The 25,568-nt window shown below is 35.9% G+C and overlaps 1 protein-coding gene across 1 annotated transcript in view; it reads left to right on the forward strand.

Moving 5' to 3' along the window:
- KHDRBS3 (KH RNA binding domain containing, signal transduction associated 3) overlaps nucleotides 1–25,568 on the forward strand; it is a 95,087-nt gene that overhangs the window by 35,026 nt on the left and 34,493 nt on the right. The window contains exons 3-5 of the mRNA XM_026068510.1: nucleotides 4,984–5,100; nucleotides 11,474–11,620; nucleotides 18,091–18,230. Of these exons, the coding sequence (XP_025924295.1) occupies nucleotides 4,984–5,100; nucleotides 11,474–11,620; nucleotides 18,091–18,230 (404 nt within the window). The remainder of the gene's footprint in view (nucleotides 1–4,983; nucleotides 5,101–11,473; nucleotides 11,621–18,090; nucleotides 18,231–25,568) is intronic.

Here is a 25,568-nt window from a genome sequence, read left to right on the forward strand (position 1 = left end):
ATGAAGAAAAACTTTTTCACTGTGAGGGTGACAGAGCACTGGAACAGGTTGCCCAGAGAGGTTGTGGAGTCTCCTTCTCTGGAGATATTCAAAACCTGTCTGGATAAAGTCCTGTGGAACATGCTCTAGATGACCCTGCTTGAGCAGGGGGGTTGGACTAGATGATCTCCAGAAGTCCCTTCCAACATCATCCATTCTGTGATTCTGTGTACTTTTTTTTGTTGTGATCCTGTCACTGAGGAACTATTAGAGAAAGCTAACATGCCAAAAGAAAAGCTTTCTGTGGCTTTGACGTTGGCTTGTAGGAGCTTTATAGTGGAGCATTTGGTCAAGCATTTATTCTTTCACTAAGTATTTTTAAGCTGGATGAAGCATTCTCAGCAGATGCATCTTGGTTGGGATAAACAAGGATTACTTTTTCTATATCTCCACTTCTGTAATATTTGTGTTTAAACATGCTGTAGCACTGGCATTGCTTCCTTTTTGCTGAAATTCATATAGTAGATCAAATGCTCATGAAAATGTTTCATTTGTACACTTTCTTTGTAGCAGTCTTCTCCAGAGCTGTTTTTGGAGAGTAATATCAAGCAATGCACTGGTAAGAATTTCTCCAGATTACTGTTGTAGGCATATTTTGGCAAACCAAAATTCTGAAGGAAATAGGTTCTAAGCAGTGATTTCCTTAATCTCCGTTGTACTATGTCTGTGCAAAAAATGCTTTTTAAAATAAGGACTTATCAATACACAGAGATGAAACAATTTTCATGCAAAATATGCTGATTATTGTTAGAGAAGTTTTCTGGTTTTATTAGTATAAAATCTTTTCTTTTTTGTGTTGTACCTGTATTTCAAATTGAAATATCTTGTAGTTACACAACAGTTAAGTAATCTGTAAAAGGGGAATTAATGCTTTCGGTGTAGTTCATCTGTACTGGTAGGCTAGTGGACAGCATGGCCAAGAGACTCTTGTGCCTGAGGAACTAGGGTGATGTTGACATTTTGTGCTGTAACTTCAATCGCAGATTAAACCAGAGGTGTGGAGGTGGAAAGGGATGYACTTTCAGTGATGCAAGATGGAGCTTTTGGGAGATAGGGAGAGGAATGTTTCTTCTTGAATCTCGCATCCTCTTGCTCAAACYGTAATGTGTATATGGTGATATTGATATAATTCTGACAGATTTCTGTGRGCATCACTCATAACTACTAGAGTTATTTGGTTTGAACAATAGCTGATGTAACACTTCCTTATCTTCTCTAATCCCTTTCACAGCTCTGTTCTGTATTTTGATGCTGTTGTTGCAAAGGTGGCTTAAACTTACAACTGGGGTCTTTGATTTCCTCAGGCTACCTATATTTGGCATATCCTTCAGAGCAGGTCCAGAAGCAGCTTTGAGATAGGGACTTTATCGTCATGTTTATATACCATCAACCAGGATAAGTTCCTGATTCTTACCTAAGACATCAGAAGCTGCTTTAACTTATAGACCATCCCTAATTTTAACATAGGTGATTCGTTCACATTACAGAATAACTTTTCGTGGTTGGCACTTGCTCAGAGTTCAGGTGGTCTATAGATATATGAATATGGTGACAGCTTCCAGACCACCTTGGGTTGGAAAGCAGTGCAACTGCTTTCATACAGTGTTAAAGCGATTGATTACAACTTCAGGTAACTGCATGCAGTTTGGGTATGGGGAGAAAATTGGAGAGGAGTCTAGCTAGTTTGATTCTGAGCYGGAGCTAAAGTGACTGGAACTGACTTGTTGGAACTACCCATATACCTTGTTGTTATCCAGTGCCTCTGATTCAAAGATGTTTTGCAAGCTTGAGCTGATTACCAGACCTGAATTTGTTTCCTGTTTGTTCCYGTGAGAACATACGGGTGCATAAGCTCTCTAGGAATGCGATGTCTAGGATATGATGTGAAGTGCATGTGAAATTCATGCATTAGCTAACTTGGTAAGAATTAACATTGGTCCACCAGGATTATTTGCTTCTGGTTCATCAGCAACTAGGTTGGATTTGTTAATTTGTTAATAAAAACTTCTGTCTTGTGTGTTTATACCTTTAGGTTTGGGTTTTCATATTCCTTGATACTGGGGATAATGAAATTGATGGTATGTAAATAACAGTAGTAATTTAGTGGTTGATATATCTTTGAGTGTTCAAATATCCCCTATGAAGTAAGAGGTGAAACAATAGTTCAAAGAAAATAGAAACAAATCATTTACTATGAATAGGTACTGAATTTTACTTAAAGAATTTATTCAATCTCATCAATAAATGGGTTTTATTTATGGAATAATAGATGAACTCTGAAATGTGCCATTGTTTTAAGCTCTGTTATTTGTGAGCAAAGACTTTGGGGTGACATTGTAAACTGCTTTTTAGTAACCTTCACTAATATTCCTGTGATTTTAGGCTATATCTAGAAGTACTATATCCTCAAATCAGCAGGGTTTATCAGATTTGCAGCACAGATTTCTCATGCTTCAAACTTGACAAATGTAATATTTTGAGCCTCAGTGCACAGGAAAGAATAGTTCACTTTATCTCAAGATACAGCTAATACATTTTCATGTTCACTAAATGTGTTGCCTAAAACATCTGTGCAGCTGCTTGTACAGCTATCATAATGTCTAGCTTCCACTTTAGAAATATTTTGCCTTTGAGGAGAAGACTACTTTTGGTGGTAGTGGAGTTTTGTAGGGCAAGTTTTAGACATTAAAACCAAACACATCAATGTTTTTATTAGAATAATTAATACTGCTGGAATAAACAAACCAGCTTTGGGGCACACAAGTGTCCTGTTTTTTTAGTTACTTTTGTTTCAGGGTGATTTTCCTGAAAATGACACATGTGCAGTGGAATGCACTTCCTTGGTTGCAAGTGTGCACTTTAATTTGTATGTTTTCAGTTTCCTTTAACTGTTGAATGGTTGAATTTGTTTCGGTTAGGAAGTGATATTCAGCACTATGCATTACATGGTTGAATACATGCTTTCCTATTCCTAAGTCACCGTCAGATTGTTTTGACTAATATTAGATCTGAATATATTAATGTATTAAAACTATTGGTTAGAAATTTGGACTATATCAGACTGGGTATGCAACATTCTGAAATAGATCTGTATACTGTAAATAGAAACTCTCATTTAGAAATATATGGAATATCTATTTATATTCCTTTTCTTAATAGCTTACAAGTATATTTTTTAAAAATAAACATAAGTTATCCTAAGTAATGCTTGAAATGTTGATGTGATATTTCATTACATGAAGACCTCTCTGAGTTTAACTGTAAAGTCACTGTTCTTGAGAAATAATCCTTCATTTAAGGGAATTTTTGACAGGATTTCATCATTGATTTTTTTGGAAGTTCTATATTTGCTCATTCTTTCAAGTATTTTGAATGCTTTCCTTGTATCTATACCTCCAGTAATCATAGAATTAGAATTCCAAGTTGAAAGGGACCTCTGGAGAACATCTGGTTCAATCTTCTGTTGAAATCATGGCCTTTAACTAAATTATACAGGGCCCTGAGGCTCTCTTGAGTACTTCCAACAGGGGAAATTTTACTTCTCTGAGCAGCATAAAYTCAAATACATATAAATACTATAAAAATACTGTTGTAATACATTGAATCAAAACACTAAGAAATCACCTGAGGATTTTTTGATATTTGAACTAATACAATTTCAGAAAAGACTGGTTTATGAGAGACTTCAAATTCAGTAGCTTCTGTGGACTATCCATAGATTATTCAATGTCTTGGTTCTAACTCACGCCCATAATGGGAATCAAACTTGCAAGAACTGAAGGTATAACAATTAGATTTTCTTATTTAATAGACTTAAAGCTTACATTTCTTTTTGTCTAAAGATTAAGTAAAGGAGTTATACACTTTCTTCATTGTAGGGTGACTGATGTGGCTGCGCCTTTCTTCATCAGCACTTTGGTAGCAGCTCAAACAAGATCAGTTATTGCTGCTATGCCATTGTCAGTGTTTTCAGCTATTTAGAGGAATCGGGAAATCAAATGAGATTACCTTGGCCCTTTAATGACACACTGAAGGAAGAGTCAAAGATGACATAAAAACCATTTCATAAAACTGAGGCTACAAAAACAAATACTTTAAATAAAAATCTTTACTGTACAGAATTATTGTATTTTACTTGTGCCTAAGACTGTCTTTTGTCAACATGGTTGATCTTTATATTTCAACAGTCTGAATATCCTGGTTTTATAAAGCTTTATTGGGGATGGTAAATATTTCTGGATAGCATTTTATTGATAAGTAATTATATATTTCATTTTTTTGGTAGAAAATTAATTATTTGTTTAAGGAATCACAACATTCCATACAAATTTCAAAGCATTGATTTTTGTCAGTACTTAGGGGGGAAAAAACCCACAAAAAATAAAATAGATATCTGAGGTATCAGGGTATAGGGGTTGAGTGGCAGCTGAGAAGTAGTCTTTAAGGGTTATAATTCTGGTTGGGACTGTACTTATATTTTTGTTCCCTGTCTGTTTCTGTGATTTCGTAGAGTATACTGTATGTGTTACTGTATTACTTTAAGGGAGGATAAGCCACTTGTTTTTTTCCTCTTCAAAGATTTGGTTGCTATTGCGTCTGTGGGAGATTGCTGCCAGTTTTGTTCTAATGGTTATGTACATGCTAACAACCATTGAAAACCTGAGTTGTAGTTCAAGTATCTGTTTTAACTGTGAACATGAGTTCCTCTTATACTAATTGATAATTCTGAGTTCAGATATTTCTAGGTTTCTGCTTGTATCTGGAAGAGCCACTGAAGTGCTAGTAACTGTCCTACTCATCTGTATTTAATGGCTGTAAAATTTATGATCTGATATATGACTGCACCTACAACAAAATGTTTCAGCAAAATATTTCCCTCTTGCATTTATTTTTGATGGTTGAAAGTCCAGTGTAACAAGCTAATTTTTTGTTTTTTCCTTACAGTTCAACTTTGTGGGAAAACTTTTGGGTCCACGTGGCAATTCTCTAAAGCGCTTACAGGAAGAAACACTGACTAAAATGTCTATTTTGGGAAAAGGTTCTATGAGGGACAAGACAAAGGTAAAAAGACCTGAAAATGTTAGTGAAGAGTAAAATCTGGATTTCTTAACTTTCTCCTTTAACTTTTCTGGGGAGGTGAACAAAGCCTGTGACAAAAAGGTGGGGGAAGCAAATATAAAGTATCAGATATCCTAATACAGGTTAGGTCCATATGGAATTGTTTTCCCTATGGAGTCTGTTCTCAATACTAATATTTTGAGTCTACAATGAACTGTTCTCAGCCCCCTCCCCCCCAACCTAGGGTTCTTCAAAGTAACTGCGGCATTATCAGAGGCACGATATAGCTTGTTCTTGTCCAGTTTGAGAGTAATGCTCAAGTGAACATTGTAGTGTTTTCAGTTTTGAAGAACTGACTTGCAGATAGACTCAAACGAACATTCATTTTCATAGAAAATAAGTGAAAAAATAGCTGAGGAAAGGAGACAGCAAAATACAAATGGGAGGAAAAAAAAATCAGACCTGACTTTCTGGTTGATTTATACAGTTTAACTGCAATCAGTTTGTCAGCCGCTTCTCATGGGAGGTGTTTAGTTAAGGTGGCAATATCCATCACAAGGGCCACAGTCAACAGCAGAAGAGAAACCCGTTGCTTTGTAGGTGTCTGTACAAACCAATTTGATTCTTCTGTGTAGTGAAATAAGGTTCTGACTAGATTTGTAGCAGACAAATTGAGGACATTGAGGAGATACACAGGAGATTGAGGAGATATCACAGGTGACATGAGAAGATGCACATGTATGTGGTGAGTTGTATTTTGTTATTGGGAGTATTCCAAATGATAAAAATCAAACATGGAAAATAAAATATTCTTGACTGTACTAGGCCATATTTGGGAAGCCTCTAGTGAAATCTGTTGCTGTGGTTCACCCTGTAATCTGAAATGTAAAAATACTGTGTGCTATAAAGCTCAATGACATGCACATGGAAGGGTGACTTAAGAGGGCTTCTCCTGAATTTCCTTAAATTTAAAGATATAACTTGTCAGCATAACTCTCCATCAGCAAACTGTAAATGTTATGATTTAAAGTATTGATCAAGAACTTGATTAGAGCCCATAAGTGGCTTGGATTTTTGTGCTGTAAAACTAGATTAAACTTTTCCTCTTAATTTCCTTGTGAAAATACTTTAAAATACATTCCCATATAATAAAAATTGTGGAAGATGTGAAAAAGGAATGTTTTTGGAATGGGAGCTGCGTTGTGTGATGTATAATATGGTTGCAGCTTAATTGTATAGAACTTGTATAGACTAAGTCACCTGATAGGATCTCAGCTATGGAAAACACTGTATATTACAAGTGACTCAACTGAACTATCTTACTTCCTCTTTGAGATTCAGATTAGTTAACAAGCATGTAAGCCAGATTTGCTGCAAACCAGGCTGACAAAGAATATATGGCTCCAAATATCTTAATTCTTGATGAACTCTTCCTGTCTGTGGAACAGATGTCAAACTGATGTTATTTTGCCAGCTTACCTACAGTTCATTATAGACTCAAAATATTGTGTGTGGCTCCAAGTGGTCTTTGCCTCAAATTGTAGTACTGATGGCAGTTTGTCTCCTTGCATCTCTCCAGTGTGATAGCTTCTCCCTGTTTACCAGTGAACTGTGTGAGCAAGCTGAAAACCATGATTTTCTAGTCTGTTAATTTGCATCTCTTAGGACAGGCAGAATTGACAAGAAAGTATAATTGTGATTATGTGGCACTTCCTTCTGGTGGTTCTTGAATCTTAGTGATTCATGTGAGGGTCAGACAAAAGTGAAGTCTCCTGAACAATACAGTATTGTCCTGTTGATCAGGACATTAGAGCAATGTTTTGTTATGGTAATCTGGTAGAGGGYTTCAGGCAGAGGGTTTCAGAAGTGCCTAGAAGATGCACTTCAGTGGCATTTGTAAACTGTAGTTTTAAGACCTCAAAATCATACACTATTTTCAATTCTGAATCAAAAATTCTGACCACACCAGTGCTTAAGATAGCAAAGTTCTTCACACTACCATGGATTTAAAGGAAAACTTCAGCTGGTGTAAATTAGTACTGATTCTGAAGGCAAAGTTGCACTGTAAAAACAGGTGAAGACTACACATCGGATCTTTGTCTCATAACAAGTTTATTGCATCTTTGACTGCTGTCATCAACAAGCTAGACTTCTCTAAGCTACCTAGCTTTGGTGATGGTGATCACAGATTCTGGGATAAGCTTGTGACTGGAGGCTCTGGATCAGATCCTCAGATATTTCTTCACAGGTAATCTGTTTGCACACATGCTAGGTTACCAATTTTAAGTGTGTATTGATTACCTGAAGAACTGAGGTGGTAAAAGTTTCTTAAACTTTCCAAGCAGGATATTTGCAGATCTTGAAGTTCTTATTGCTTGAACTTTTTGGAGCTTTAAGAGGTGAACTTCAAAAGCCTGTGGAAGGAAGCTACTGATGTAAAAGGTTGACAAGATGTTAATAGCAAAGATTAATGACTTGTTTTGCAAGTTCACTAGGGAAAGAGATAAAACAGGAAACCCAGAATTCTGTCTCACTAAAATCATTTTGGGGCAATGGTATTTCTTCAGTTTTTGTAATCACCTTTTCAGAGTATTCTGTCTGCTTGCTGATAGGAGATCTGAGTTAAAAACAGTGTTTAAGGATGTCTTTCTGTATCTGCCTGGTTTGTTAGTCCTTAATCTGAGTTCTAGAATTGGTCTACTTTCTCTTGCCCTCTTCTGTCAGCTTCTGGGGGTCTATTTGATGTATTTACCTGTGATAAGTAATATCTAAATTCAGTAATTCTCCTCTTCAGTTTGCATGTATGAATTTKTTTCAAGCTGTGCTGTCATTTCATCACTGCCTTTTCACTAGTGGTTGCTCAGGGTGCTACTCAGGCTTTCAGGTGTCTATGAGAGTGTGAAACAAAGGATTCATTTCAGGGAGAATTTTTTCATTCTATGGAAAGATTGCTTTTATATCGCTAATCTGAAGAATAATACAGTTAAAACCTTCCAAATACAATGGGATATTCCCTTTCTGAGACTGGTACAGGCCTTGGTTTCAATATTGTGAATATGAATGGCATGTAAAATCTTAAATGAAACTTGGCTTCTTTCAGAAAACATTAAAGTAATGTATCAGCTAAACCTAAAGAAACTTAGGACCTAAATCCAAGGTGATATAGTRAAGATGCCAATGGACAATGCTATGAGCATGCTTTGAGAGGTACTCAAATATTGTATTTAAAGCAGTAGACTTCTAGGACTGGTATCTAGCTCTATAGCTTGAAGAGGAGTGTGAGGGAAAGCTGGCAGGTCTACAGATGTAATAGATTACAGGGAGAAAAGCATTAACTGTCTTTAGTAGACCTATTGGTAGATGCCCTTTGTGGAATGGTACTGCTATGCCATAAACCTGTGCTTAATGCTCTGCTTTCCTTCTGGACTGTTAAGGAGTATAACATGAGAGGGTATGAGGTGCTGTTGGAATGGGGTAAGCTTCCTCAAAGACTCCTGGAGACCAGTACTGCAGGGGTGCATGCCTAGCAAAAACGTGAAGTTCAACCAGTTTGTCCAAGCCATGAGCTACTTCTGGTGTGATAGACTGTGAGCAGGCCCAGAGACTGAAAGACCAGATTTTCCTTTAAAAAAACAAAGGAAGTGGTCATCTGGCCATCTTTTGGCTTCCTTGTTCCACATCCAGTTCACTTTAATCTTTTCAGCAAAATTTAAGGCATCTGGAGTGGGGCTGTGTGCATCTCAAAGATACTTGATCTCTCTTGCAGTTGAGGGGAAAAAGATATATTTCTTTGTTTTGATTGCTGGCCAGCCAAACAGCACTCATGGACTAGACTAGCCCAGCCAGATCACATGCTGCCAAGTAATGGAAGGTAGAGTATACTGTGGAGCTAAAAATATTGTTGGTGAGGAGTACTAGACTGGGAGCAAGCTGTAGCTTTTGTGTTGGACATCATGAGGAATAAAAAGGCCTGGAATGCTGAGTGTATCCCCATGGTTGGGAGATGCAGGATGCGGGTAGGAGTGGGTGAGCTCTTTCCCATTTGTATGGTGCTGCTAAGAGCTGGGGACACCAATATATTGCCAAACTATGTTACTGAATCTAAAACAAGTTACTTTAATCAAAGCAAATGTTGCCAAAAAAAGCAAAGCAAGACAAAAGTTTACCTATGGAAATGATTTAAATGAAGGTTGCTCAAAAATTGTACATTTTGTTAAAATTGTTCATTTAATTCCTTTTTCACTAGCCACTACACATGAATTGACTCTTTTCTATTCCTTGCTGTTATTGCCATACAAGTTTATTGTATCTTTATCTTTTGTTCACTCTTTAATTAATGGTTTCTGTTTCTTGAGAGGCTCATTCAAAAACTAGCTGATCCCAGCTAAATTTATGTTTACATTTCTCACTTCCTTCCTGCTGTTGAAGTTCATTCTTGTTCTTTTGGATGCCCAACTTCTGAAACAAATTAGCTGCCTGAAAACTTCATTTGTTGAACTACTTGGAGTACTGCAGTGTTGTAGGGTTTAGTGCTATGAAATTATTTCAGCTTAGTATGGTGGAGTTTAACTCTGACGGCTGGTGAAAGCAACAGTGCTGAGTTGGGCGTTAATAACACTAGACAGTTAATGGTGCTACACAGTGTGTGCAAGTAGCTTGATACCCAAGACGGAGATGCACCTATGCCAAGTGGCCTGAGGGGAAAGTGTTGATCGGACAATATCAGACAATATAGTTGATAAAGCCCAAGAGAAGAGTTTTCTTATTTCTTTTTAATTCCCTGCACATCTAGCTGCTCAGTTATTCTCCCCTTTAAAAAAAGGGGGGGGTGGGGAGGATGCTTGATAGCATCCATATCTTAAAAGATGAAATATATAAGGAACTCAACTGATGAAAGCATAACTGCTTGCAGGGCTAGATGATTGTTCATACATCTTGAATAACTGCTTAAAATAAAGATTTAAGAAACATTTGCTATTAAAAGTAAATATATTTAATAGCAGTAATGCTGATATGAGTTTATTTCCTAAGTTCTCCTTGTTATTTGTATTGACAAGATAATGGTTGTGTTGACAAAGTCTAAGTCTATTGACTCTGGCCTGCTAATTTTCTTGCTCTGAGTGCTTTCACAGCTAATCAGATTTTCTGCTTTGCTTTTTAACTAATTTTTTCAAATAGTCAAACTCTAAGTATGACAACAAGAATGCTAGTTGTGAGAAGCAGAAACTTCTTGTCACTTATAAACTCCAACCCATAATTATAATGGGGGAGATTTCAATCGTCATCAAAGCTATAATTTTTAGGTAATCTAAAAGGAAGAGTACTTGTCTGGTGCTTGTTAAATGTGATAAACAGCAGAAAGAAATTCTTAATATAATGCTACCTTAAAGTCGAATTCCTAGATTAGCAGATCTGCTATCTAGTAATACAGTGCAATTGTATTGTACAATGCATTGAGTTTGTAATGCTCTAAGTGGTTTATTCTTTTGTGATGTCCCCATCGTAAATGCATGCTTATAATATAGATATCTACATACATGTGATAAGTATCATAAAGATATGTATACACATATATATCATGAGATATGGGTGAGATTATATATCTGTTTCTGAAACTAGCAAATTATGTCCTTTAGGATGTATGTGATAATGCAAATACTTCAGAGAACTGAACTCTTCTCTACATTGAAGCCGTAGTTTCTGCAGTCATCTTGAAGTGGGTTGGATGAAGCAGAATAAAAGAAACAGAGCAAAAAGCTCACTAGCTTTCAGAAATGTCCTCCCTACCCTCTCCCTAAAATACTAGGAAATGCTAGTTTCATATCCATGCAGCACACACTGTTCTGTGAAACAGATTCTTGTTATGGGGTAGAAATGTCAGTGAGAACAAACTAAGTGAAGAGTTGTAGTACAATAATACTAAGAAGAGAATGAAATAAACTTGGATAAAAATCTTGGTGGGTGATGGAATATTAGATCAAATCTGTTCCTGAAGACCATTTATCTTTGAGAAGTTTTTCAATTTCTCTATTATATATTATTATACAAACAGGTGCACTCAGGAAAACTGAGAACTTTCTTCCTTGTGGTACTCTTTCTGTAGGTGAGCAGAGGTTGGTTTTGTGTCCTGCTTTGTGTGTTGCCAGGCACATATTATGGATAGACAAATTGTTCTGATATTTTAAAATCATAATTTGAAGTGTATCAGGAAGATAGTTTTCAGCTGTTGACATCTGGATATAAATTAGTATGTGTAAATGCTTCCAAAGCAATTTTAATTAACACTTGTCTTGTATGATACTATGTTTAAAATGAAGGGAAAAAGCAGCAACAGCAACAACAGAACAAAAAAACAACCCTTTTTCTATTCTCCTAGGAAGAAGAGTTGAGAAAAAGTGGTGAGGCAAAATACTTTCACCTAAATGATGACCTGCATGTTTTAATTGAAGTCTTTGCTCCACCAGCAGAAGCATATGCCAGAATGGGACATGCGTTGGAAGAAATCAAGAAGTTCCTCATCCCTGTTAGTATTTTTTTCTTAAGAATTCTGGTTCTGGTATTGAATGAACAATTTTCTAAGTTCCTTTATCGGGCTTTGAATATGGTAATAGCTTTACAGAACAATAAACAATTCCCAGACCATGTATTTGTCCTTGATGCTCATTCAAGTCCTCTGTCCTAGTGTTTTGATATTCCTATGTGGAATCAAATGCTTTTAGTTCCTGTATAAGACAATATTTCGTAGTAGAAAGGGCACTGGATTTAAAACTGGGGACTCCAATTTTTATTATTGTCTCTAAAACTAGCTTTATGATATTGGTTGGATCATGCTGCTTGAACTTTTTATGTATTACTGGGTCAATATGTAACTGTCCACATGTGCTGTCATCTCATAGTATGATCTTATGAGAGAGCTAATTTATCCTTACTTAACTGGTCATGTGCAAAGTATTTAGGTTTTCCAAATTTTAATAGATTTTTCAATCATTTGTAAAATAACCTTTATCTAAGAGATAGATATGTCTTAGATAAAGGTTATTCCTTCCATTATATGTTGAAGCATCAGCATAGGTTTCTATTGTTTCACTAAGAATGAGTAAATTTGCAGTGGTAAGATTGCTCCCACACTTAATCCCCAGTTGGTAGTCAGTGCTGAGAATCAAACTTCACAGTCTAGCTTTATTTCTTTCATAAAGCTAGTGATGATACTTTGGGTATGCCATTCTTACTGTACTTCTGATGCATACTTGAGGAGAACTGACAGTTCTGAAGCCAGTGCTTACTCTGCTTAGGCTTTTGAGGTACTCAAAGGTAGATCTCTTGATAGACAAAATAGTAACTCYTGAGAATTGCAGAGAATTCAAGTATACTTGTGCAATACCAGAGCTCCCTCTTATCTGGACATAGATAAGTCTAAATTATATATATATAAATCCTTTCTTGAAGCCTGGAGTTGTATCTTGTTCCCTGAAAAAAAAAGCTGATATGCTAAATATAAAACCAGTGGTTGGGCCAGTGTTTGTTTGGAAAATTTAATATTAATAAGTAAAAAAAAATAGATTTCCAGTTTCTCTAACTGCTGCAATTAAGAACAGGGTCACTCTAATAGGACTTTCAAATGTATGGATAACTGTACAGCTTGGATGTGAAATTGATGTTTGGATGTATAAAATGAAATATTTTCAGTATTAGTTTGTATTCCAGACTGGGCATATGTAGAGACATTGGCATCTTAGGGTTTCTAGTGTCTTCCGTAGAGGATTCCTATTCTTCATGTAAGAAGCAACCTTGACTGCTTTGYGGTGTTAAACTGCTTGCAAGAGTCTGTGCTGTTAAGAAGTACAGCTTGGGCACTAGAAGTAATATTATTGGGTGTGAAATTCCTGATTAAGGTCTCCAGTGAACCTTCATCTTTTGCTTTTGGTTTTCAGATGAATGAATATAGAAAGCATGCTCAAGGTACACTGGTTCATTTTATTATTCAAATCCATTATTTATTATTTTACTGTTATTACTTCTGTTACTAATCATCACTTGAACAATAAATATCAGATCTTTGAAATACCGAAGACCTAGGTAAGCGAACCTTATTACTAAGATGCGTGTTTCTGTGTGACAGCAGTGCACAAGTGTTTCAGAGTGTAGACACCATAACTGTTAAGGACTAGTTGGAAACCTTTATATGGCTATGTTAGGGACTACAGCCAGTTAGAGGTAGAACTGCAATTCCTATTCTCGGGTGAAACAGTTGGTGCTAATGACATGGCATTGCTGCTGCATTTTGGGGGTTTTACTTTGGACTAACTCTAGTCTAAATATGTGAACCTGAAAGTCCTGGAGTGACTGGAGTTGGTCATGAGCTCCTTGAGTTTCTTCTGGCTTGCTTTTTTCTGAATGAAAACTAGTTTATATGCTCCAGTATTACTCCATGACATGAACCAAAGCACAGTAAGTAGAGATGATCTGGATGGTCATTCAAAATACATCCTAATGCAAACTAAAGCATTAATGTGGATGCACTTAAGACAGTTGAAGTCCAAAGGAATGTCCTGAGCTTTATGTTCAATGCAAATAAGCGAGCACCAGATCATAACTTTGTCCAGAGTTTCCAAACTGCTTTTGTTATGTGTATGAAGAGGTAAATTTGCTTCTCTTCAAACATCCTAACTGGTTTGGTAGGGAACAGCTAGCAGAATATTTATAGGAATACTGCATTGTCATAGCATGGGAGGTTGCTGTCTTTACATGTTGATCTTCATTACTGATTCTAGGATTAAATGTGAAGACTTAATATTTTTCAGTAAGAAATGATGCAATTAAGTCACTGGATATTCTGATGAACAAACAAACAGCTGTCTCCTGTTTAGCTGAAAATGTGCTTGATTTGATAAGAGACCTCTGTGCACTGGAAATGAGAATATGTATGTGAATCCCCTCTACTTCTGCATCGGAGATCTTAATTTTTCTTCATTGAGCATAATTCATCAGACAATAAATGAAATGTTTATCAAAACCTAGTGATTAGTGTATTGCTGTTAAACCAATATAATTAAAGACTATTGACAAGAACAAATCTATTTATTTGTATACTTTTACTGCTCAATTTTTTTGATCCTTACAGCATCAGTTTAGCTCAGTACAGCAAAGGTACATGATCTTTTCTAAAATATGGCATCAAGGCAATGCTGCCTTAATTTCCCTTTGACTTTTCAAAGGTGGTCTTATCAGAAYGGTTCTAAATAGCTTTAATTCCTGCTGCTCTTGTGTGCCCCCCCACCARTGCAACTCCAGGAGGCAATAAGAGCAGCTTTGTCCCTTCTAAAACTGCCATTGGGTTAACTGCTGCAAAACCATGTTATTTTCTGTAAAGTGTAGTGTAGCCTTTTTAGCAAGCTATCAGTTGTTATCTTTCAAGAAGAAAGTTTTGCTATCAGTCTGTTTGACCTTTATAATGTGTGTTTGCTTTATAGTGGAAGCTAGTTATGGCTTTCAACAACATTAAGTGCTGATCCTAATTTACAAATATTGTAGAAGTTGTTTGGTTTTCACATCAGGGCTGAATATACAATTAGGTTTGCTAGAATGTAAGATACAAAATATCCTTCAAGTAATTGACACTTAGACACTAAGGGTTTTTTGTTTGTTTCTATTCAAATCTTTCAGATCCATGAACAAGCACCTTTACATTGAAGTTCAGTCTTAAGCAGCTGTAACAGTGTACTTCCCCCAGAAACTATCTGTATAGTTGAAACAAGACATATAAAAGCTGCCTTGAAGTTTAATCCAGTCAAAAGTGTTTATGAAGTTGACTTGATTCTAACCTGTCTTCTGCAGGTAGAATTGTTGTTTCTGACTTAGATTATATTTTCCCTTCCTTTAAATTAGGAAGTTAAATTAGCCTTGCCAGACTGTTTTTTTCTTAATTTTTGAGTAGTGGTAGTCATTCTTCTTTTGACAGCTACAGCATTAGTTATGTTTTATGTTATTGGATAGATGAACTATTTTCATTGTCTTTAAAGCACTGTATACAAACACTTTTGAGAGAACRATATGTACTGGTAAGTTCTGCTTGCATGATATAAACTTACAAGTTTTTCATGTACTCTGCTTTGCTGCCTGCACATCCAGAGTCTGTAAGATCTGGTGATGAAATGGCTCTTAATGGTGTCTGAAAGGGCTGATGGGTTTTTGAAACTCTTGCATGCTTTTTGGCAGGCCAGAGAAACTAAGGTGTGTATAAAGGTGTCTGGAAAAATGAATGTGAAAACATCTAATGCTTTGCTGCCAGGATAGAAAGATGTACTGCATAGGGATCTGCCCTGACATTAAATTAAAAAATAAAATATTAATGTTTTGGCAAACAAAATTGGAATGCAGTCTCTCAAGGTACAGATAAAGTATAGAGGGAACCCTGTTCACCAAGAATGAGTGCATTATATGTTGCGAGGAATGATCTCGTATACAAGTCTTGATTAGGTGGTAGTTCCTACAGAAGAAAACATCTTCAGCGTTCACAGAAGATTGTGAATGCTGCCCACCCTGGCTCTATTGACTACAAAGTACAACAACAGCTCAGTTTGTTTACTTTGAACTTGTCAGCAGTGTTTCACTGAAATGTCAGTCTTGCCTCTTCCTAAATTGTATAGAGGAGTGTAGTCCGAAAGGTTTCCATGCCCATCCTGTCATCTTGGTGAAGAGGCGAGATTGTTCTATCTCCTGAATTTGACTTGAAGTGTGCTGTTTTCCAGCAGCAGATAGTCATAAATTGACCATCTGTTAGCTATAATTGAAGAATCCATTTTGCAGCCTAATGGATTAACACCACCACTTATCATGCCTGCTTGTATTGTTGTTTCCTTGTACTGGCCTATCACTCTATATCCTTCTGCTGCCTCTGGCATTTGTGATAAGGACCATCTTTTCTGTGCCTCTGCACAGTGGAGTCCTTGCTGTGACTAAGGCTGCTAGGTACTGCGGTAGTGTCCTGCAAAAAAAAGGAGGTATCAAGAAGAAAGAGGATCCAGTATGCACAGTGGCAATCCAAATGCATCTTGTTTAAAAAAATTAAATTAATATGCCATATGCCTGCTTGATGACAGGTGTTTTATTAGGACCTTAATTCTGAGGAGGATGTGTTGTAGAGAAATTATGAAGGACATCTGTCACGTGCTGTGTCAGAACTTTGTGACCAAGGTATCATGTGTTTGCAGTACAGTCTTAACAAACATTAACATGTCATTTCAAGATCAAGGTTCTTCACTCCATACCTTGTATAAAATTGTATTTGTAGCCAACTCTGGCCATACAGAGTTCTCATGTTAGGTCCAGAAACAGGAAATACAAAATGGGTTTCTGTACACTAGCTGGTCCACATGGTTATAGTTTGACTCGGATAGTTTGACTATGTATTGGTCCAACCTCTGTTTTGTAATCGAATCTCTTTCAAAAGCTTCAAATATTTGGTTTGTCGAAACAGTTTAACTGATTTGGTCTTCCAGAGCTTTGTCCTTCTTGGATAACTCAGACTGACGCCAGCAGAGTGTGAGAAGATTAATTTTGCTTGCTTGTTGGCTTCTGCTATGTCTAAATACAGAATGATCTTAAATGGGCAGCTGGGAATTAACTTTCAGAACCTATGAAAAAGTCAGCTGATTGGTCAAGTGTCTGTATAGTGTCACAGACCTTTAACACTGGTAACTATCTTCAGGAATGGCATAAAAATTAAAACATTTGTATTCGTGGAAGTCTATGGGGAAGCAGAAGGATTCAAGAATAATTAAGCAACATGGAATTCATACCAGCGTTCATCATCTTGCAGTGCAGAGTTCATGCTTTGGAGTGAGCTGTCTGGTGCAAGACTGCTTGACATTCTTTTGGTTGCTGTCTAATACGTAAATGCAATAAAACTAGACTTCTGATAAGAGAGCAAAGAATCTTTTTTCTTAACTAGATTGTAAAATTGGTGAGATTTGGACAAGCCTTCTTTGAAATGGGAGCCCTTTGGGACAGTTTCTAAATGGTGGAAGATAAGAGCAATTTATGCCAGAATTATCACTTCACTCTTATTAGAGGACCTATTAATATTTTCACATACTTAATGTGTACATTTACATGCTGAACAAAATATTTTTTGTTGTTTCATTTCTAAAAATGCATTYCTTGGCTCCTTTTATGTGGGAAAAGTGATTGAAAAATACATTCAGCTCTAAAGAGTTTGTTGTGACATTTGTTATTCCTGTGTAATGTTCCAGATTTGGAGGTTGGCTCAAGGTCTTTGAAGAGACTCTTGTGTATTTGAGAAGTACTSTATTAATTCCATGTAAATAATTTCAGCTTTCATTTCTGTAGACCTTCAGAGAAGATCTGTGCAGAATAACAAATCCTGTCTCCAGCTTGTTCACTTTTGCATATTGAAGGAATGGAGATCTCTAATGCTTTCTTGTTAGATAATAGAATGCATTTGTATTGAACAAAATTTATTGTTTATTCTTTTTCTATCTCCCTTTTAAAGGGGTAGGCACCTAGTCTATTCCTTGCTCACGAGGGACTGTTCTCAACAGAATATTTCTTCTGCACTGCATTGCAACACTGGACATTGGGATTTTCACTGCTTTTAATGGACTGTTCTCCACCCAAAACAACTACAAACCAGATATCAGCTCAAAATATGGGACCTTGATTTATCCACCCTTTTTACCCTCCTCTCCTCTGCCCCAAGTTGTCTACAGCATTTAAATGTTTGTATTTTAAGTYGCAAAGCTACCTGGAGGTAATATGCAGTGCAGATGAAAAATGTGACCTGAGCAAAAATTGCGATTAATACACAAAATTAATTTGGAATTTTTGGCTGAATGATATGCTTATAATATTGTTCTGTGTATTTCTTAAACTTTTCAATAATAGGTTGACCTTCATTTAGAAGAAGTGTGTGTTGGTACTAATTTGGTGTGATGGTTGAATAGTTCTCTTCCCCCTACTCCTCCTCTGTTTTAGGACTACAATGATGAAATCAGACAGGCACAGCTTCAAGAATTAACATATTTGAATGGTGGTTCAGAAAATGCAGAAGTTCCCGTTGTTCGAGGAAAACCGTCTATTCGAGCAAGAGGAGTACCAGTTCCTGCTTTGTCCAGGTAAGTATCTTAGCTGCAGGGCAATTTGATTTGAATGTGTGTATTTTAGTCTTTCCTTGAAAATTTAAAAGCCAAAAAGTAAAATATATGAAGCAAATAAGGACAGCCAAAGAAAGAACAAAAGGTAAGAGAAATAATTTTGATTCTTCACAGATAGTCTAACTAGTTTGTGTTCTGAATTGAGCCAACAGTAGTGGCAAAATTCATCTTGTGAAACTTGTATGTTGTTTCTTAATGCAGATATCATTCGTCATAGGTGCTCAGCCTTACTGTAGGCACCTGCTTGACTCCCAACTGAAGTAGCTGCTTGTTAGGAGCATTTAGGTGCTAGAGGATTAGCTTGGAACCTGCAGCTTTGACAAACTAATGTCTCTTGCCTTGAATGACATCTGAAATTCAGAATGATTTCTCTAACTTATGAAATACACTAATTTTTATTGTATTGACTGTGACTATTGTATTGACTGTGAAAGTGACTTTTCATGATGGTGTGATAAAAATCTAGCATCATGGAAGTGTTTTGGAGGTGGAATTTGGATTTACGCTCATTTCAGTTGCACACACTTCAAAGTGGCTTTTGCATGATTCAGGAAGAGGTAAACTTGCTGCTGATTTTGCTGTACTTTTTTTTGATGTAGGAAGCGTTCTGTTTCTTACTCTTGCATCCCCATCCTTCCTTGCAGTATTCCTTCAGCTCTTTTGAGTTCTGAAACAAAACTAAATGAAGTACATAACTGTTTCTATCACAGTACAGATTGTGGCTGCAGCATTTAATAGTAGTTTTCTAAGAGGAACAATTTTTCTTCAATTTTGGCTATGAATCTCATTAATACAAGTTACCTTTGAGCATTTAAAATCAGTTCAAAACAATATTCTGAAGTGTATTTTAACTTGGATTAAGTGTGTTAAGGGAAAAAGCACTGAGGTGCTTTAGTCTATTGAGAAAGATCTGCTTATATAGTTATGTATATCCTGATTCCTGATGTTTGATTGTTAACACAATGCAGAATGAACCTTTATTTAGAGAATTTACAGTTAATGTTGGTTCTATAAAATTCCTATAAAAGTATAGTGATTTTCTCTACACATTTTTGTTCTTACATTCTTAGCTAAGTAATTTATTGCACAATGCATCTATTCTGCTGCTTCTCTTAATTTAATGTTATTTAAAAAAGTGATAATTATATAGAGAGGTTTACTTCTTTAGCACTGTAGTCAGCCATCTGTAAGTGCTGGCAAATTACAGTAGAAGTCTTACTTGCTTTCCTGTAATAAGGTGGTGTTTTTGCTAATTTTATTTRATGGTTTGGGTGGCAGTAACATTCCAAGAGGGAGTAATAGTAAATGTAGCTTTGTTATAAAGGGATTTGCACCTCCACTAGAAAAAGTTTCAGTCTGCACTGAGAAATATTGAAAACAGTTCTTTCAGTACTGATCAGTAGTATTTTTGGCATGAAAGTCTTCTGTAAAGGTGTATGTGTTTACTCATGTTATTTGCTTCTGTAAAATGTATCTGAATTGCTATTGTAAATTTGATTACTATCTACAGATATCTGTCTTTGCATTTGTAGTATCGAACTCGAGTTAATTTCCACTTTGGATTATATTTTCAATTACTTTTTTAGTAGTGGATAGTCCGTGAAATTAAGATTTAGATCTATTTCTTTGCATATTTAATATATTGGTATACTGCTTTCTGTGAATGTCATTTTTTTGCAGATAAATTCTGTTCTTAAATATCTTTAACTTTTCCATAAATATCTGTGACAGCTCTGCTACACATACTGTGGGCTCAGTACAGACTTGCAGTTCTATTCCATGTTTTCTTCATTATTCACATGTCTGTAAGCTGCTGTGATACAGTAGCTGGTTGTTTGGTCAGATCTGGTGTTTTTATCACTAAAGTTTTTTGATATCTGATTTCCAGTACTAAGTATCTACTCAAATGCTTAACTAACTATTGATAGCACTGAATTTCTAACATAACTTTAGTTCCATCTTCTGTGAATTTTGGTAACTACTTCCTTTTATCTAAACCTGCTTCTAATGAAAGACACTTATGCTGCTTTGTGGCTCACTATATCTTTTGTAGTTCATCCTATTATCATACAACCGTTGGAGCATTTTCAGAGAATCTAACTGTTATTAGTATTTGATTTGGAGGTGATCTTGTAAATACAAAATGAAATTATGTCCTCTCCCTTTTTCATATACTGTCTAAAAACTGGAAGCTTTTCTTTTTTGACTAAAAGACTCCTTAAGTGATACTTATAACATAGCTGCTGAGGTATGAAAGCCATTGCATTAAAGATCTCAAACTTCATGTAATGCCAATTCTTTTCTTAGCACCAATTGACTTCAGTGAGTAATATTTTCATCGAAGGAAGGCTTTGTTAAAGGCTGTGTCTTATTGTGTTAAATAAAACAGTTTGAATAACAAGCATCCCTGAGACCTCCAAGAGGCTGCACAAAGCTTGTAAATGATACTTGTGTATCTTCAAAATAGTCTATAGCCTGAGAAGACTTGTAAAACGAAATATAAAAAGCTCTTTAAAGTATCACACCTCAATCCTACCTCTCTTTATTCGGTAGAATGTCTTTAGGGTCTTAGTCTTGACCCTCAAATCATCCTGTTGAGGATGTGATAAATGACTGTGTTAAAGTTGCTAATTTTAAGCCTTTATATACTATATTATTCCTGAATAGTTTTAATTAGTAAATACTAATTTATGCCTTTTTACTCCTTATCAGATATGTTGAGACTGAAAATAATGCATCTTATCAAGTGCTTTCTTTTAAGATGACATATTACATGTATGTTTAGCTTAATATAAAAGTTTTACTTTGTGGAAAACAGTATGTTTGTTCTACTTGCATATGAAATTCTAGCTTGTGCACAGGTGTTCTTGTATATGATAAACAGTTTCCTAATGGCTGTGATTTGACACTAAATTTTTCTGCTATTTCTAGATAATGTTTTTGATTCGAGCCAAATAAGTTTTCTGTATTAAAGTTGGAATTTAATGACTGTAGAAGGGTCATCTACCTTTTGAGCTTCATCTTGAGGARCCTGCTTTTTCTTGCCATTGATCTTGGGCTTAGAGCTGTTTCCTTCTGCCCTCCTCTCCTCTATTTCTTTTTGTTCATTCCTCTTAATACAGTCAAAGATGACCTTCAGATGCATTCATAGCATTCCTACCTTGAAGCTGTGGGGATTATGCTGAACATCTAACCTTTGTAGATATTACCTGCCCATTCTGTGCAGCAGAAGAGAAAGGGACATGAAATTTGCCCTGGTGAAAGTCCAGTTTTTATTCCTTGAAGACTTTTTTCCATTTTAAACTCTGACACTATTCATTCTTAAATGACTTCTTGGAGACAAATACATAAAGGATTATACTCTTTAACTTACTGTGCAAGCTTAGAGTATCATTTTGTTTAGTGTGAAGCTGCTGCATCTTCTAGCTACTCGCTATAACACAGCTCCTCTGGAATCGGTGTTTCTTAATGCATCTGAATTCCCATCCAGAGTCAATGCTGTATAAATGATAGGTAAGACTTAAATGTGAACAGAGTCATCTGATGAACTAGAGTCCATATACAGGCATGTGTTTACACATGTTGATGTATGCCTCTGACGACATTTTGCAGCTATAAAAGTAGCACTTCCTCTCTGCAACTTAAAGGTCTGATTTTATGATTAAGCTAAAATGAGATTTAAGAATCTGAATCCTGACTCAAGCTTAAACGCATTGGAAGAGCAGAATTTGAGGATGGTAGTAGTGATACTAAGGGTATGGATAGATTAACATTCCTTGCTACCCCAGGGTGGGGTGAGGGGGAGAGTCATGAGTGTCATTAATAGCTGAGAATTGCTGTTGTCATTCAGCACRTTTTCTAGCTTCATTTAACTCATTACTGTGAAATCATCTGGACCCAAACAGTTGTGCATAACTGAAAAAACAGATTGAGTTCACTCCCCAGATTGAGAGAGGAAATATATCTGAAAGCAAATATTTTGGTTTCACTAGGATGAGGGAAGGAAATTCTTTTGGTCAATCAAAAGAGCGTTAATGTTTTTTTCATGCTTCTCTTAAAGTATTTGACTTYGAGCAGTTTCAGGATGAATAACAACAATGACTCGAAGTACTCTGAATGGAACTTCCTTCACCTTTTTCTGGACCAATTGTGGCAATATGCGCAGCATGACTTCAATGTTGTCTTTATGCACTGCAGATGCTTGCATCTTTAAAGAAACTATCGTATTGAAATTTACTGTCTGGCTGCAGAACTAAGTGTCTCAAAATGTTGTGCCTACCATGTTTTGTGTGGTTTTGGGGTCTGTACTGTTTCAAAGAGATTTTGAGCTATGTAGAGAAATTCCAAGTTTCTCTTGAGTATGGCTGTTGTCCTGCAGTGGTGGCCTCTGTGGAACTGATCTTCCATCAGGATTGTCAATTGAAATAGTTTTTTCATAGAGCCAATATATATGAATAGTATAATTAAAAATAACAAAATTCTGTCTTATGCTTGCATGAGTTTGCAGGTTTTTTACTTCCATTTTCTTTTCATATTTCCACGTGTGCAGGCTGTGATCCTATGTCTAACATCTGGGGGAAAATGTTACACAAAGGCTATAGTTTAGAATATGCTGAACTAAGTTGGAAATGATATGAGATGTGGATGACTGCTGTAGTGTGTTCCAACTTAAACTGTTCTTTGAGTCACCAGATCAAACTTAAGTCACTCCTGTTGTATAATGTCTGGAATCAACTGGTTTCTTTGAAGAATAACTCCTTGTTGAGAACATGTAAATGTCCTCTGAAAGGTTACTATAGCACAAAAAATCTTGGAAGAACAGGTTCAGAAATCAGCAGGAAAAAGTATTGTTCAGTGTGTTTTGTTTCTTTTATCATGTGATAAATCTTGCGTTTATAACAGAAAATGAAACTTGAACTTGTATTGCTTTTGGATAAAAATGTGAAAAAACTTTTATAGGATTGCTTACTTCAGTGGTGAAATATATTAAAAAATAATGTAATGATGAAAAGGCAGAAATCCTAGTTCTGTATCTATAGTTGGCCCCTAGATATCAGTGTTCAATATTTGGTGTTGACTTAAAAATATAAAAGTAACAGTTCTGTTTTTCAGATATCTAATGTAAAATCTTAAATAAAAAAGAAATACTGCTTGAAGAACGCTGTAGTTGCCTATGCTCAAAGAATGAAAATATCTCAACATCTGTAACAAATTATACCCATTTATTGAACAGTTTAAATCTCTGCAGAGAGATGGAACTATGAATGCTAAAATTTAAGAATTCAAACTATTTCTTCATTGATAAGTAATAATAAGGTGTTAGGGAATTGGTTCTAAATTTCGGAGGTATTCTTTTAGTCATTCTTGCATTTACTTTGTCTTCTGGAGGGAGGCATTGAAAAGGAGCTTCATGTAGCATGAACTAGTTTTATTTGCATTGTTCTTCTACTAAAACATAGAAAGTTAAAGCTATGAACTGACTGTGGTTGTGACTTTGTAATCAGAATACTTTTATTAACCCATTCAATTGTACAGTGAAAGAAGAAACCTGAAATAAAAATGTATAACAGAAGAGAGGAGAAGTAGTGATAAATGAAAAGGTAAGGAAGTAGAATTATTGTTGAGGGAAGCTCATAGGGAGTCTCAGCTAGAAGCTATGGTGGCTGTGGCCAAGGATGATAACTTAGTTTTTGCAAACAAATTGCAGAAATAATATAGGGCTACTATAAATTAGATATGGTAAAATTACTAATTAAGGCTAAAGAGGCAGAAGTGTTTAAATACTTCTGTAAGGATGTACTTAAGTTTTACGAGCCAGTAAAATACTGCATCATTGACAATCAAGGAGTCTATTAATAATCTGTGAATTACTTTGAAATGTTCGGAAATGTTCTCTCAGCCTAACAAATAGTATAATGTGGTTCTGAGAGGTACTAGATTTTTAGAATGTTTTTCCACATGTCAAACTCTGTATTCAAACACGAAGAGTTTGATATTACAAAACACAATGCTTATTTTTTTCTTAACTGTACTGAGGTAAGGTGTACTACTTAAGGAATTTCTGTACAATAAAATTTTCCTTGTAATTACACTGTACTATCCTTAAAAATCATACTAGCCATATTCTAACATTTCTGTGAAAGATCTGTTTTCCCATTCTTTAGTGTATTTATGATAGGTTGAGAATATTGCTATATAGAAATTAAGTCCTTTGAAGCTTTTACTGTCTTTTGTCCTCACTTTCTCACACCAAATCACAAGTGCAATAATAAAACAGTACTATAGGAAGCTTCATTTGCTGACAAAAATAGTTTTCTTGACACTACCTTCAAGGGATGCTGTGACATTAATTTTTTTTCCCACTTCTCCAGTATGCTGTGTAGCAAAAAGCAAGGATATTAAAGGAGAGTTACTAAGTTCTACTTTATTTTGTCCCTGGGCCCTAGACTGAAAGTGCATTTTTTCAGTGCAAAGCCTAGAAGTTAATTACCAAGCTCTATGAGTAAAAGTCATTCTTAATTTAATGACCTAAGTTGCCTGTACACTTAATGGGGAARGGTTAATTTCCTTTACTGGATTCGCAACTACCAATTACTAAATGCTGGGAAATCAAAACCAAACTGATGATGAAATGGAGAATTAGTTCAAACTTCCTAATCTGTTTTATCACAGTAAATTGTTTCTTTGAGACTAGGTCTGGGAGTGATCTTAATTACATAATGCTATCATTTTATCTTTAAAACATGGATGGATGTGGTGATAATAGTACCTGGCTAAAAGCTAGGAGTTTGTGTTTAAATACTATATATCTACTACAGTCTGAGTAAGCAATACAGTTAATAGGTACTTAAGAAAGAGGATTTTCTTCACCCAGAGAAATTCTGTGGGATTCTGGATAGTGTACTGACTTAAGATTCAGAATGATATAGTTTTTTCCATAAGTAACTGAAACAGACAGTTCCATCTGAACATGAGGAAAAACTTCTTCCCTGTGAGGGTGACAGAGCACTGGAACAGGTTGCCCAAAGAGGTTGTGGAGTCTGCTTTTCTGGAGATATTCAAAACACGCCTGGACGCAATCCTGTGCAATGTGCTCTAGGTGCCCCTGCTTGAGCAGGGGGGTTGGACTAGATGATCTCCAGAGGTCCCTTCCAACCTCAGCGATTCTGTGATTCTGTGAAGTATAGCAAAAAAACCCCTAATGTCTCCTGTGATGCTTAACTATTGTAGGATCATGTGCATAATTATGTATTATTTGCAATATCATAGATCTGAGGGACCATGGATGAGGACCATATA

This window comes from Apteryx rowi, unplaced genomic scaffold (genome assembly GCF_003343035.1).
Source record: "Apteryx rowi isolate R43461 unplaced genomic scaffold, aptRow1 scaffold_273, whole genome shotgun sequence".
NCBI classification, from domain to species: Eukaryota; Metazoa; Chordata; class Aves; order Apterygiformes; family Apterygidae; genus Apteryx; species Apteryx rowi.